Here is a 15,758-nt window from a genome sequence, read left to right on the forward strand (position 1 = left end):
ACAAGTGAAATTATGAGAATGGATGAAAATAAGATAGAGTGAATACAGTCCTAAGCTGAAGATGACTACCTTGGAAGTAGTGACCCAACAAGTATATGGAGAAGGAGTAGAGACAAACTTTACAGGAGAATGCCCTATCTTGAAAGCTAAAAGAAAAGGAATTGCTCCTATATATTGGGTGCTTGTTGCCTAGACACTATTTCATTTAATCCTCAAAATATCTGTGAGGTAGGTACTATTACCTCCATTTTATGCATGAAAAAACAGATGGGCAAACTTGAATTTATGGAGCCCATCAATCAGCCCAGGAGTTAAAAAAAAAACAAACCTATGCAATATCCATGTGAATGGGGATGTGCAAAGAGTGAGCTATAGGAAACCAGGTACCCGCAAAGATCAGGGTCAGTCCAATCATCAGAGTCCTCAGGTTCTCGGCATGTCTCCCTGGCTCTTCCAAGTGATAGATTTCAGCCACACCTGTGGAGATCGGACACTCCAGTGCTAGATATGCTGTACACCTAGCAAACGAAGGCCTCATACTATTAGTACAATCTACATCACAGTCATCAGTGCAGACTGCCCAGCTCTAAGGTATGTATTAGAGGTGCCATTTGCAATCACCTCCAAGTCTGATACTCCAGCTCCATGGCTACCAAGCACATGGGAAACCAGAATTTCCAATACCATACACGTTACTGATGAACTATAACACGACTTGCTTTGTATCATACAATGCTCGACAATCTGATTGCACTATTCAAGGATTTTGGTGACAAGAGACACATTTGCTCTACCAGACGCAGATTCAGTGCTTTCAAAACACTGTGGTGCCAACAATGTACCCACCTTTAAACATCTTAGATGTTACATCTGTGGGGGCACAACCGCGTGTCACAAAGTGTTCGTAGGAATTCCAAGTACTGAGTTCATAGGTCGAGCTGTGCAAATGACGGTCCAAGTGTACATGATCTCAAAAGAGACTCAACACAACTGATAACATTTCTTCAGAGAATTTGATTCCATGCTGATTGTCATACCTGAAGTGATGAAGGAGATGCCCCAATTATGGGAGTGTATGACCCACTCAAAGCAAAAATGGGGAGCTGGTTCCCTTATGCTAAAGCAATCCGCCACTGGAAGCACTTCCTCTTGCACCAACAGTATCCCCATAGCTTGCTTCTGCACCCTGGATCACGCATGACACAATCCCCACCGTGAGAAACTAGGGCACTGGCAAACCCATAACCTGACAGCAAGCTCTGTGAGGCGTTTGGGGAAAAGCTCCCGAAGTCAGAAGCAACATTCTTTACTCTGGAACCGCATCACATCCTTGAGTCGTTGGGGTTTACAGGGGATATCCTGGGACAGTGCATAGAAGTCCAGCAGAAGAGCTGAGCCTGACTAGTCTATGGAAGATGATTAATCATTTAATTTTAAAAAAGGTGAACTATGAAGGCTAATGCATCAGTGGGCCTGTTGGCGCAGGATTCTTTCTAGTTCTTGAGATTCCGCAATATTTAAATCACTGACGGCCTTGGCCAGTGCCGGCTCAGCGGGTGACTGGTTGCCGAATAGACGGCAGAGCTGTGAAGGTGATGGGCAGACGGGTGGAGGCGATGTGAGGTTAGCAGACCAAGACGGACAGACTGGCCTGGAGAGATCTTACACTTTTGGAGATTGGAAAAGAAATGTGGGTTCTCTGCGCTAGGCAAATGTCCGGGGTACTCACCGGCTGCAAAGCGCCCTCCTTGCCTCCCCACCTTCACTCCCGCTGGGTAGCGGCGGCTCCCGGGAAAACGTGGGCGGGGCTTTCCCTGTGGCAGTTACCGGAAGTGACGCGTCGATATCGCGAGAAGAGAGACGCGCGAGCCTCCGCGGCCCGGAACCGGCCTTGGAACAGCGGTGGAACCCGAGGCCGCTCGCCCTCCCGCCCCATGGAGCGGCCCCCGGGGCTGCGGCCGGGCGCGGGCGGGCCCTGGGAGATGCGGGAGCGGCTGGGCACCGGCGGCTTCGGAAACGTCTGCCTCTACCAGCACCGGGTGAGGCGGGGCGCGCGAGGGAGCGGTGGCGGCGGGGGTTTGTCTGAGCGTCTGTGGAACCCCGCGGCTGTCAGTTTGTGAAAGATTGTCGGTGAGACCTTGGGCAGTACTGTGAGCCAGGGAGCGCGCGTGTGTTTGTGTGTGTGTGTGTGTGTGTGAGAGAGATTGTGAGCCTGTGTGTGTGTGTGTGTGTGAGAGAGAGAGGGAGAGATGAGAAAGAGAGAGAGAGAAAGAAAGAGAAAGAGAGAGAGGAGAGAGAGAGAGAGAGAGATTGAAAAAGAGAGAGAGAGAGATTGTGAGCCTGTGTGTGTGTGTGTGTGTGTGAGAGAGAGAGAGATTGTGAGCCTGTGTGTGTGTGTGTGTGTGTGTGTGAGAGAGAGAGAGAGATGAGAAAGAGAAAGAGAGAGGAGAGAGAGAGAGAGAGAGAGAGAGATTGTGAGCCTGTGTGTGTGTGTGTGTGTGTGTGTGAGAGATTGTGAGCCTGTGTGTGTGTGTGTGTGAGAGAGAGAGAGAGAGAGAGAGAGATTGTGAGCCTGTGTGTGTGTGTGTGAGAGAGAGAGAGAGAGAGAGATGAGAAAGAGAGAGAGAGAAAGAAAGAGAAAGAGAGAGAGAGAGAGAGAGAGAGAGAGAGATTGTGAGCCAGGTGGCTGAGGTCCTAGGTGTGCGTGTGTGAGAACGATTGGGGAGAATTCATAGCATAAGTGTCGAGATGGGACAAGGCGTTTCCGAGTGTGACAGTGTACTGTGTGTGTCCCTGTGAATGGAGAGGGGCTTCCTGCTGGAATGTGTGTGTGCCTGTGTGTGCTTGGAGGCCATGCGATGTCAGTGGGGCTGGAGCGGACAAGGAAGGCTTCATGGGGGGCCACAGTTAAGCTTTTGGAAACATAGATAGGCTTTGGGATTCGGAGTGGGTTCCAGGTGGGGAGCAGTATGAGGAGCCACTGTTGAAAATGATCGTGGTTTCACCAGGTGAAGGAGATGGATTGAGGGTGGAAGACAGCTAACATCCAACTTGGGAATTTTGCATTGATTTAATAAAAAATGTTTAACCAGTGTAGCAGCAGTTAATAAGCATGTGTGACCTTTTGATGCACCTATAAAAACAGAACCATTTTCCCAGAAAAAAAACGCACAGAGGCACATCCACGCAACCTTGTGCATTGCCGTTTGAGGAAGTTCATGCTTTCCTGAAAGTCATCCACAGACCTTTTTGATGTATAGACCCTGGACTAATGGTCCCTGCCATACACCCTTTGTTTGGGCATCTGTGAAATGGTTACAACAATGTGTATGAGTCTGTTCGAGTGTTAAATAAGTACAGTTTCGGCCCATGATGAGCCCTTAGATGTTAGCTTCTGCTGCTGCTGTGTTGTTGGTATCATCATCATCATCATTAATTGACATTAAACAAGGAAATGCAAGATAAAAGTGGTGTTCTCAGAAGATATCTTTTTTTTTTTTTAAATATATTTTATTGATTTTTTACAGAGAGGAAGGGAGAGGGATAGAGAGTTAGAAACATCGATGAGAGAGAAACATCGACCAGCTGCCTCCTGCACATCTCCCACCGGGGATGTGCCCGCAACCAACGTACATGCCCTTGACCGGAATCGAACCCGGGACCCCTCAGTCCGCAGGCCGACGCTCTATCCACTGAGCCAAACCGGTTTCGGCAGATATCTTTTTTATATGAAAGATAAATCTGAGTAGAAAAATATATGGCAAAAGATGAGCAGTTAAGATAGTACTAAAATGCTTGCAATTGGCCTGTGAATGGAGAAGTGAATTCAAGAGAACAAATCATGATTGATTGCCTTTTGTGTGTGTGTGTCTCATGATTTGTTGTCTTAAGACATATGGTTGTGGGTAGAGAGCCCATAATATAGGGTGGGAAGTAGGGGAGATGGAAGTGTACCTGGTAGGGATAGGCACGTTTGTGTGACAGTTACCATGACAAATGTCACTGATAGAACTGAGAAAATTTTGTGAGGTTCGTTTCCAGATAGAGCATAGGAGGAAATCTTGGAGAGAAGGAGAATGGAAGGTGAGGACTAAGACATTAAGTACTTTGACAGTCAGGCAACTAACTAGTAAATTTAGCAATTCTTGCCATCAGAGAGGACATAGAGGCACTCAAAGAGAAAAGAGGGGGAAGCCGAGTACTTCCAGTGGATGTTGTCTGTGGCCATTTTATCAAAGCCTGACCATCAGAAAAAATTGTGTGCATGCTGGCATGCTTCTTGGCTGCTTTTCTTGGTCCTTGGCTGGGGGACCATATATATATATTAATAAAATATATATATGACGTAAAGTTTGCCATGTTAAGTGTACAGTTCAGTGGCATTAAGTACATTGTTGTGCAGTCATCACCACCATTCATTTTCAGAACTTTATCATCTTCTGAAACGGAAACTCTGTACCCATTAAACAGTAACTACTCATTTCTTCCTTCCTGGAACCCCTATCAACCAACATTCTACTTTCTGTTTCTATGGAATTTATCACTTTTTAAATGGAAGAGATTTGAGTCCTCTAAAGTCTTAGAAATTTCTCAGGAACTGTCTGGGTATCCAGAGGGGACTTCCCCCAAACTGGGACATTTGACAGCTGAACCTGTATTAAGAAGAGAAGAGCCTGGCTGGTTTAGCTCAGCAGTTGAGCATCAACCCAGGAACCAAGAGGCTGCTGGTTTTGTTAAATTGTAAATCAGAAGACGCCTTAATCAATGGCAAGAAATATTCAAAGTGCTGAATACCAAGAACCTACAACCAAGATTACTTTATCCAGCAAAGCTATCATTCAGAATTGAAGGTCAGATAAAGAGCTTCACAGACAAGGAAAAGCTAAAGGAGTTCATCACCACTAAACCAGTATTATACGAAATACTGAAAGGTATCCTTTAAGAAGAGGAAGAAGAAAAAGGTAAAGATACAAATTGTGAACAACAAACATGCATCTATCAACAAGTGAATCTAAGAATCAAGTGAATAAATAATCTGATGTACAGAATGAACTGGTGATTATAATGAATCAGGGACATAGAAAGGGAATGGACTGACTATTCTTGGCGGGGGGAAGGGGAATGGGAGGTTCGGGAAGAGACTGGACAAAAATCGTGCACCTATGGATGAGGACAGTGGGTGGGGAGTGAGGGCGGAGGGTGGGGCGGGAACTGGAAGGAGGGGAGTTATGGGGGGGGGGGAAGAGGAACAAATGTAATCTGAACAATAAAAATTTAATTAAAAAAAAAAAAAAAGAAGAAGACGCCTTAATCAATAAGCCAAATTTATTTGGAGTCCTGTTTGCTAGCACTAGCAGGCCCAGAGGAAAATCTCCCTTCTCAAATTCTGAGCCCAATATGGTGGAAGTCTTTCCTCTATATATGTGTTTCAGCTTTTTGTCTCCCAGTTTTAGAATGAGACTTCCAGACCTTCTGAGAAAAAGTCCTGTGTGCTAGGATAGGGCCGTGAGACCATATCTCAAGGCCTGGCCTGGCGCCAGCATTGACAACTCTGTCTGGGACATATTTTATGGCCTCTCTGGAATGGGAAGTAGTCTTATTTTCCCTATTATTTAAGCAAGCAAATGTTTACAGAAGCCAGAATAGCAGGGTTAAAATTTTAAACAGCAGTTTTTACCCAAGATGGAGGTTACTATGCTTCATTTTAATTCCTTGGTCATGGTCAGGGCACATGCCTGGGTTGCCAGCTCGATCCCCTGTGAGGGGGGTGTGCAGGAGGCAGCTGATCAATGATGTTCTCTCTCTTCGATGTTTCTTTTTTTTTTTTTTAATATATTTTTATTGATTTCAGAGAGGAAAGGAGAGGGAGAGAGAGATAGAAACATCAATGATGACAGAGAATCATTGCTTGGTTGCCTCCTTCACACCCCCTATTGGGGGTCGAGCCTGCAACCCAGGCATGTGCCCTTGATGGGAATCGAACCTGGGACCCTTCAATCCGCAGGCCAACAAATCATGTGTTCTGAGCCAAACCAGCTAGGGCCTTCAATGTTTCTTATCTCTCCCTCTCCCTTTCTCTCTCTCTAAAAAAAAAAAATCAATAAAAATATTTCTTTTAAAAAAGAATAAATACCCTGTCATAAGATGTGGAAGCAGCATCATTGCTTTTCCAAGCCTGACTTACAATTTGCATTTACAACTTTCAAGATCCTTGTGTTTTAGTAGAAGCCACATCTCAGTATTTCGTCTACACCTCTTAAATCACAATGAGGAAGAGAAATGATGTAAGATAGTTTATTTAGCTGGTTACTGTGCTGGAGGCTGCTGGTGCCCAAGTCAACAAAAACAGTATTTTCTTCCCTCAAGGAGATTTCCAGTCTAGTGTGAATGGTAGACACAGAAACACTTTTAAGTACAATGTGATTACCTATTAACGATGTAATAATGGAAGAATGGCAAAGTAATCAAAGAACACTTGCTTGGGAATAGGGTAACACTTCTCAAGTGTGTTTGGAAAAACTAATCCCATGAAGCACTTTGGAAAAAGGGTACTGTGGTCAAATACATTGGGTAAATGCTGCATATACACTGAGTGGCCAGATTATTATGACCACCCCAACAGTACTTCGTTGGGCCACCTTTTGCCTTCAATACTGCGGCGATTCTTCTTGGCATTGACACCACGAGATGTTGAAAGGTGATGCGAGGAATCTGACACCAAGCCTGATGAATAGCACTGTCCAGTTCTGTGAGATTTGATGGTTGTGGAACCAGCTGCCTGATGGCTCTTTTAACTTCATCCCACAAATGCTCAATTGGATTGAGATCTGGTGATTGTGGGGGCCACCTAAGCAAGGTAAAGGCTCCCTCATGTTCTTGAAACCACTCCTGCACAATACAAGCACCGTGGCATGGCGCATTGTCTTTTTGGAAGAAGCCATCTCCATTGGGATATACCATCAACATGATAGGATGAACTTGATCAGCAACGATACTTGGGTATATTATGCTATTCAGACATTGTTCCACATGAATTAAAGGGCCCAAATCATGCCAGGAAAACATGCCCCAAACCATAACACTGCCCCCACCAGCTTGAAGGGTTGTACTCATGCATGTGGGGTGCATGCTTTCATGCTGTTTCTGCCAAATTCTCGCTCTGCCATCTGCATGATGCAACTGGAAACGTGATTCATTGGACCACATGACTTTTTTCCAATGCTCGACTGTCCAATCCAGAGGTCCTCAAACTTTTTAAACAGGGGCCAGTTCACTGTCCCTCAGACATTCCACACATGCGCACTGCGGGCCCAGGACGAGTCGGCAGCTAAGCAGGACAGGCAGTGGCAGCAAAAACACCCTGCGGGCTGGATAAATGTTTTTGGCGGGCCACATGTGGCCCGTGGGCCGTAGTTTGAGGACCCCTGGCCAATCCTTGTGTTCCTGTGCGAATTGGAGACATTTTATCTTGGTAACTGCAGACAGCAAAGGTGTTCGAACAGGCCTTCGGCTTCCATATCCCATACGATGCAGTGTACGGCTAATTTGCCTACAAACGTCAGGTGGTCATAATATTCTGGCCACTCAGTGTATAATCCTTCATTTGGAGCGTCATAATCCACATTTAGCATATTAAAAGTTCTTAGAACTCCTATAGTAAAGAAACTAATTTAATTTAGTATTTATCATTTTAACCATTTTTAAGTGTACAGTTATGTGGCATTAAGTACATTTACATTGTTGTACAACCATCACTATCTGTCTCTGGAATATTCCCATTTTTTTAAACAGAACTTTAAAAATTTTTTTTGCTGGACATCTATAAACTTTCCACCAAACATTCTTTGTGAAAATGTAGAGTGAGGAAGGCATTTAAGAGTAGGTGAAATAGAAGCTAAGGAGTTGAAGGATCTTACAGAATGAGATCTTTTTGAAATAGATAGCTTCCTGCCTCAGTCATATGAGAATCTGGGTTTAATGTTTATGTTTGTACCAAATTATTTCCATGGTGGTAAAAGCTTACTTGGGACCTGGCTGCAATAAGGTACCTGATTAAAACAAAAGAAAGGTTGAAAGGCATGTGGACTGTGGTTGGGCTGGACCAGTGGTTCCCAACCTTTTATTGATCATGCCCTATATAAGCATCTCTAAAATCCTGATGCCTACCCCCCACCCCCATGACATACAATTCTTATTATTCAACAAGTGAACTCCTATTCATGTGGAGGAAGCCTAAAAGGCCATTAACTTGATCTAAACAGAGAACATGGTATCCTTGAAAGAGAAAAGTAAAAGTACAAAAGGTCAGTTGAGGTGTGGAAGAAGAATTCACTAAGAAATTGTTAAAAAAAAAAATGAAGGGATATGAAAAAAATAGCAAGTAAAGTTTTAAAACATAATAGAGAACTGAAATGCATAAATATGTCACAATATATATATACTGTATGTGAGGCCCCTAGAACCATAAGAAACACAAAAAATTCAATGTTAATATTCTCAAATTGCCCCCCTTAAAAATCAAATTGCCCCCCTGTGGGGCGTGTGCCCCACATTGGGAACCACTAAGTTAGACTATAGTTTTAGTTCCTGTCTTCTCTCTCCATACATCTACTATCTTATCTCTAGCTTCTCCCTCCCACCTTCCACTCCTCACCCCCATTTAGACTATCGCATACAAGTTATGTCTTGCTTCCTCATCTATATATTTTCTTTCCTCCTGTTTGGTCCCGACTGCTGTTCCTGGGCTGCATTATTTTTGTTGCCAGAATGTGATGAAGTCTGGCTATTTCCTGTAATGCACATTAGGTTGGGTTTAATTTCAGTCTGACTTGGGTAAATTACTAACCATAAGCAAGAGCTGTAAGGTTCATTTTATAAATATGAAATAGAAGTAGTTATTGTTAGGATTTTTTATGTCATTTGAAATGCAAAGAAAGCAGGAACTAATTTGGAGTTTTTTGTATTAGGTTTGGTCATATTAAAACTTGGTATGGAGGCCAGGAAGCCCTGAATTATCCTCTTCATTCTACTTCTGCTAGAGGCTGGTGCCTTGTTAGCTGTCTAGACTAAGCCCAAAGAGGGGTTTGATGGGGAGATAGGGTCTTTGCATTTTCTAGCAATATATTATGAGACAGTGTTCTGAAGAGACCTGTTATAGGATCAACCTCAGTCACTTTGCTTGTGTGCTTTGGTGTGTTTGCTCAGTTTTAAAATTGGTTCTCATGTTTTACCTAGTAAAAGCATTAATTCAAGAGAGCTAAGCTAAACAATTTTGTTTCCCCGGGTTGGTATTTCTTTGATAGCAAGTAAGTCTGCACAAGAACCTAATTTGTATTATTTTCTGTTGATTTTCTATTTTGGTAGGAACTTGATCTCAAAATAGCAATTAAGTCCTGTCGCCTAGAGCTGAGTACCAAAAACAGAGAACGGTGGTGCCATGAAATCCAGATCATGAAAAAGTAAGTATACTTGACTTCTATTTCTCGAGTTCTGCAGCCCAGCCAGAGAACATCATAGAGAAGGAGGCCAGGAATCCATTCTTCATAGGATCTTTTTGGTAGTATATTTTTCTATTTTTCATTAAGTAGATGTGTTCTATTTCAAATAACAACATCACATTATGACTAATTTAGTTTAAAAAGTCAGCTAGGTATTATCAGATTCAGCTCTATGAGTACAGAATATGTTTCTTTTGGATCTTGGGCAGTGCTCATCTATTTAACTTCCTAGTTAAATAACAATAACTATTCTCATTTCTTACTTTCACCTAGTTTTGATAAATAGTGTATCCATTGCTTTGTAAAAATTACCCCAAAACTTAGTAGCTTAAAACAACAAACATTTAGCATTTCACAATTTCTGTGGTTTAGGAATTTGGGGATGACTTAACTGATAGTTTTAATGCAGATCTCTCCTGAAACAGCCCAGAATGTTGAGTGGAGCTTTAGTCATCCAAAGGCTTGAGTGGGGCTGGAGTATCCACGTCCAGGCTCATTTATATGGCTATTGGTTAGAGGCATCAGTTTTTCACTATATGGGCTTCTTTATAGGGAAACTTAAATGTCTTCATGACATGGCAGCTAGCTTTCTCCAAAGTGAATGATCTGAGAGAGAGCAAGATGAAAGCTGACATATCCCTTAAGATCTTTCCTCAGAAGTTGTACTCCATCCTTTCTGCCACATTCTGTTTGTTAGAAATGGGTCGCTAAATACAGCCCACACTCAAGGGGAGGAGTTAACCTCTTAAAGGGAGAAGTGGACATATTTTAAAACCTTCACAGGTAGGATGCGAGCTGCTTCATAAATAATTCTTCTAGTTACCACAGCAACCCCTGTATTTAGGTATTATTGCTATTTTATAGATGAGGAAGTTGAAGCTCAAAGAGTCATAAAATTGGTAGGTAAGAGATTCTGGCTTTGAAATAAGCACTTTCTGACTTCGATATCTGTTGTCAATTCACTTTAATGCTTTTCAAACTCAGAATTGCCAGGAAAGCTTGGTAAAAATATGAACTTTCAGGTTCTACATATAGAGATTCTGTTTCTTTAGGTCCCTAAGACCTGGGAATCTATTGCAGTTTTGAGATCCACTGCATGATGATGATGATGATGATGATGATGATGATGGCAGTTGGGATGATATATTTTAAGTTAAAAAAAGATGTTAGAAAACAATGTATAATGTGATGCAGTATTTATTAAAAAAAATATATTTGTGCGCAACAGATTAAAATCTGGAAGGCAATTTGCCAAAATTTTTATAGTGTTCACCTCTGGGTAATTCTGTGATTATGGGAGAAGCAGTATGGTATATAGGCTTTGGAGTCAGACTGCCAGATTTTAATCGTTATTTGACCACCTACTTGCTGTGTCATCTTATGTTACTTAGCCAATTTGTGCTTTAGTTTTCTCCTGTGTGATGAGACTATTAATAACTCTACACATAATAGAATTATATGACAAGTAAGTGAGTTAATGTATATTAAGGTGCTTACTACTTTGCATATAGAAGTATAATTGTAGTAATAGTGATAGTATTTTTATTTACTAATTTTTAATTATACAAATCATGCCAACCTTTCTTTCCTCACTGCCCCTCAGTTAACTACCATTTCAAACCCATTCCCTTTTTGTTGGAAAAAAAAGTTGATTATAATTTTTTCCTCTTTTTGTTAGGTTGAACCACTCCAATGTTGTAAAGGCCTGTGATGTTCCCGAGGAACTGAATTTTTTGATTAACGATGTACCTCTTCTAGCAATGGAATACTGTTCTGGAGGAGATCTCCGGAAGGTAGTGTGGATGTTTTGAGATGATGAGATAGTCAATCATAAACTTTAACAGTGTTTGAATCACATTCAATATGATAATCTAGAATAAGTTTCCATAAACTGCAGTGGCAGTGCTGAGTAGTTGTAACAGATACCACTGGCTTTCAAAGCCTAAACTATTTATTGTCTGTCTCTTTACAGGGAATGTTTGCTGACCTCTGATTTAGAACATGCATTCCTTTGTTAGTGGTGGTGTTTCTAGGGTGGGACTATATTCGTGATGTTAGATTAAAATATCAGTGTTTAAGGTGTTTATAAAAAAGTCCCCCTGCCCCCATCTTGTCTATTGTAAATAATGCTGCTATGGAACCAGAGGCGTGGATACATGGAACACTGACAAATATCAGAGGGGGGGTTGCGGTGGTGGTGGTGGAGCGGACTGGATAAAGGAAGGTAAAGGAATTAGCTAAAGAATATATGTGCATAGTCCTTGGACACAGACAGTAGTGTGAGGGCCAAGGGAGTAGGGGGCGGAGGCTGAGTGGTGGTGGGCAAAGGGGAGAAAATGGGGGACATCTGCAGTAGGGTCAACAGTAAAAAATTTAAATAAAAATAAAGGTGTATTTTTTTCAATTACAGTTTATTTTCAATATTATTTCATATTGGTTTCAGATGTACAGTAGTGGTTAGACAATTATATACTTTACAATCCCCTCGATATTTCCAGCACCCCACTGCCATCATGCATAGTTATCATAATATTATTAACTCTATTCCCTAGGCTTTACTTTACATCCCTGTGACTATTTTATAACTACCAATCTGTACTTCTTAATCCCTTCACTTCTTTCTCCCGGTTCCTCAACACCTCTCCTCAAAAAGTTTTTTCTTTTGTATTGCAAATCTTTCTTTCCCATCTTCTTTTAAATCTGCCATATGGATTTTTTATATACATATCTGTGAGATTTTTCAACCTTTTTTATTTCAAATACTTGATCTTTACTTGTAAGTCTTGTCATGAAATTTACATGTTCTCTGTGTGGATTTGGTAATTTTCCCCCTTATATTTTCTTAATCATGACTTATTTTCTTATTTGAATATTTTCTTAGAGTATAGTGATTAATCTGTCACTGTTACTGCCCAGCAGCATTGGCAGTATACATTTTTAGTCCTTTTTTATTTTCTTTAGCTACTCAACAAACCAGAAAATTGCTGCGGACTTAAAGAAAGCCAGATACTTTCTTTACTGAGTGATATAGGTATGTAATCAATATGAAAATGCCATCATGATTTAATGCCACCTTGGTCCATAAAAGATTCTATATGCTACTATAAAGCATAGATTTTAACATCTATAAGAAATTATCAGAAAATTTTAAGTGTTATTGTTGATGCTAAATTAAAACTAGGATATTTATTTTTTGTTTTGTTTTTGGCTAGGAGTCAATTTTTGGCTAATAGATGCTCCAGTTGCTGACAAAAATGGTGTTATATGACCTAATTTAATTTTGGTCTCTCTCCCTCCTTAATTAACACAGTAATTTCATTTAACAGTGGCATTACATCTGTTAAATAGGTTGTCAAGTCAACTCTTAGAGTGATATCTCTTTTTAATCAGAATAATTCCTGAAAAATCCCTAAAATAATCAGTACATAGGCCCTTAGAGCAAGCTCAAAAGCCAAGAATATGTTTCCCTATGTATTTCCATTTTGCTTCTTTTCCTGGGTCATGGAGGCCAAAGCTTAGTTGAAAAGGGAGGGAAAGGCTTCAAGGATAAGTATAGGGTTTTTCTAAATTGCTTTTTCCATTTCTTTTTAATGTTAATGCTCATAAATTAAATGAACATATTTCTGTAGTATTTGTTAAGTATTACTGGATTTTCTGTGGAGAAAATCTTAAGTGCTGTAATATTAATTGAGTAGTTATGATGGTCCCTATAAATTTGAGCATTAGAGAAGTACACATTGTGAGATGATTTTTTTTAATTCAGTGTTTTCTCTTACCTCAAATTACATTTTAAATTTTACTTAGGGTCTGGGATCCGATATTTGCATGAAAACAAAATCATACATCGTGATTTAAAACCTGAAAACATAGTTCTCCAGGATGTTGGTGGAAAGGTAGGTGAAAACTGAAGGAATGTTCCCTGACAGTTGAATACAGTATCCCTGTGGTAGTTAGCCTTTGAAGTTTGGTCCCTTCCATAGCGCTCTTTTTCTACACAGCCCCCACTATACTGAACTGTGGTTGTTTGTCTCCTCTGCTGCCACAGTAGCTCCGTTAGAGAAGGAACTGCACCTGTCTTGTTCACTTCTGTTTTTCCAGCACAGTATCTAGCAGAAATGGTAGGCAGTGAGCAAATAATTTATTAATCCTTACAAGGCACATTAAAAAACACATACATGCATCCTGGGTCTGCATTACTTAAAGAAAAAAAAAAGCACATTTACTTAAGTATGTTTTATATATATTTTTAAAAACCTCATTCTCCACAAAATCCCTAAGTTCTATATTTAATTAAAAATCAAAACTTGATTTCTCAGATTCTTAAATTAGTCATCTTGAGAGGAACCAAAAATTGTGAATTGATTCCTGAAATATTTTTTTTTATCAGAATAATTTGAGCCGTTTGTTTGCTGTTAGCACTGAAGTTCCATCCCAATAAAGATGTAAAGCCAAGACTCTAAACTTTGAATTGGATTGTGTGGTCTTATAGTTAGTTAAGATGGTAGTCAGCTGGAAGTGATGAGACCTCGATGATGCTCTTCCCTTAGGAGGCTTTCATGTGTGCTCGGCACCAACTATCTCTCCCTTCTTTTGAATCCAAAGACTTCAGCATATTTTTGAGGTTAGATGGGTATTTACTCACACTGATCCACTGTAAGATGATATGCTGCTTCTTCCTTTGGAAGTCACCTTTACCTTTGCCTTTCAGTAGAATGGATCAAGTTTATTTTGAATATACCAAAATAAAAATTGATAGCCAATCTATATTTAGTTTTTATCATGTACAGGCACTGTGTTAAATTATTTTGGGGGGCTGTTTCTTTGAATCCTAATAACAGTTCTGTGAAGTAGGGATTGTTAGTAATATTATATAGGGAATCAAGAGAAGTTTAGGTAACTTGATCAAGATCATAAGGCTCGTTAAGTGGTGGAGCTCAGGCCTGAATCACATTTGTGTTATTCCAGAGCTCAAGCTCTTCATCATCACCCTCTCCAGAACCTTATCAGGACATTGTTGCCTTTCCATTTCAAATTTCTCAATCATTTAATGCTTATTATTTTGTAGATTATACATAAAATAATTGATCTGGGATATGCCAAAGATGTTGATCAAGGAAGTCTGTGTACATCTTTTGTGGGAACATTGCAGTATTTGGTAAGACATGTATTGTTTCTTTGAATTTAAGTATTCCAAATTATCTTATTTATGAAGGTCATAAGTATACATAGTAGTTCAAAAATAAAGTACCTTTTCTCTTACAATATGACATTTAAAGCATTTCTTTTCTTTTTAAGGCCCCAGAGCTCTTTGAGAATAAACCTTATACAGCTACTGTTGATTATTGGAGCTTTGGGACCATGGTATTTGAGTGTATTGCTGGATATAGGCCTTTTTTACATCATCTGCAGCCATTTACCTGGTAAGAAATGGAAGAGTACTTCAGTGTGCTTAATGTGAATGAAAATTTTCAGTAACTTGCTTTTTTTTCTCCTCTCTTTAAGTGGTATAATTTCCTTTTAAACGCATAATTGAATAAAATTAAATGGCAAAAAGCTTAGAGATTTTTTGTGAGTCAGGTTGTCTACTGAGGTAGCTTTTGTTTTTTACAGGCATGAGAAGATTAAGAAGAAGGATCCAAAGTGTATATTTGCATGTGAAGAGATGACAGGAGAAGTTCGGTTTAGTAGTCATTTACCTCAACCAAATAGCCTTTGTAGGTAAGTATATTTCAGTTCACCTGTTTCTTCAGGGTTGTAAAAGGGCAGTAGAATAGTCTGTTTCAAGTATTATCATCCAGTAGAACTTTTTGCTATGATGGAAATGTTTTATATTTGCTGACCACAGTAGGTTCTTGAGCACTGAAAGGTGAGTGATATGATTGAAGAACTAAATTTTAAATTTTATTTAATTTTAATTAACTTCAGTGTAAATGCAAATAGGCACTTGTGACTAGTGGCTCCCATGTTGGACAGCACAAGTCTAGTGGAAACAATAACTGCTGCCATTCAATTGATTGGCTTAGTTGCTAAGAAGACTCTTGGGATACTGAAGTAAATGTGTCCCTTGGAGAAAAGAACTGGACTTGCCTCTGGAGTTGCCAGCAACTAACTTACATATGTGGGTTTTGGTTTGTTGTTTTTTCTTAGAGAGCGAAAGGGAGAGAAAAAAACGTAGATGTGAGAGAGAAACATTCGGTTGCCTCCCATATGCACCGTGACTGGGGATTGAACCTGCAACTTGGATATGTGCCCTGACCAGGA

The 15,758-nt window shown here is 40.4% G+C and overlaps 1 protein-coding gene across 4 annotated transcripts in view; it reads left to right on the top strand.

Annotated features, from left to right (window-relative positions):
• Positions 1-1,891: 1,891 nt before the first annotated feature.
• The window catches only part of CHUK (component of inhibitor of nuclear factor kappa B kinase complex), a 33,069-nt gene continuing 19,202 nt past the window's right edge, over positions 1,892-15,758 (top strand). For 3 of the 4 annotated variants that reach the window (XM_070432527.1, XM_070432528.1, XM_070432531.1), the window contains exons 1-8: positions 1,892-2,039; positions 9,364-9,458; positions 11,176-11,290; positions 12,459-12,528; positions 13,302-13,390; positions 14,563-14,652; positions 14,793-14,917; positions 15,108-15,215. In XM_070432527.1, coding sequence (XP_070288628.1) covers positions 1,935-2,039; positions 9,364-9,458; positions 11,176-11,290; positions 12,459-12,528; positions 13,302-13,390; positions 14,563-14,652; positions 14,793-14,917; positions 15,108-15,215 — 797 coding nt within the window. In that variant the 5' untranslated portion in view covers positions 1,892-1,934. The other variant, XM_070432530.1, reaches the window with a different exon arrangement.

Source organism: Myotis yumanensis, unplaced genomic scaffold (assembly GCF_028538775.1).
Source record: "Myotis yumanensis isolate MYYU_CA2020_CCGP unplaced genomic scaffold, mMyoYum1.0.hap1 SCAF_13, whole genome shotgun sequence".
Lineage (NCBI taxonomy): Eukaryota > Metazoa > Chordata > Mammalia > Chiroptera > Vespertilionidae > Myotis > Myotis yumanensis.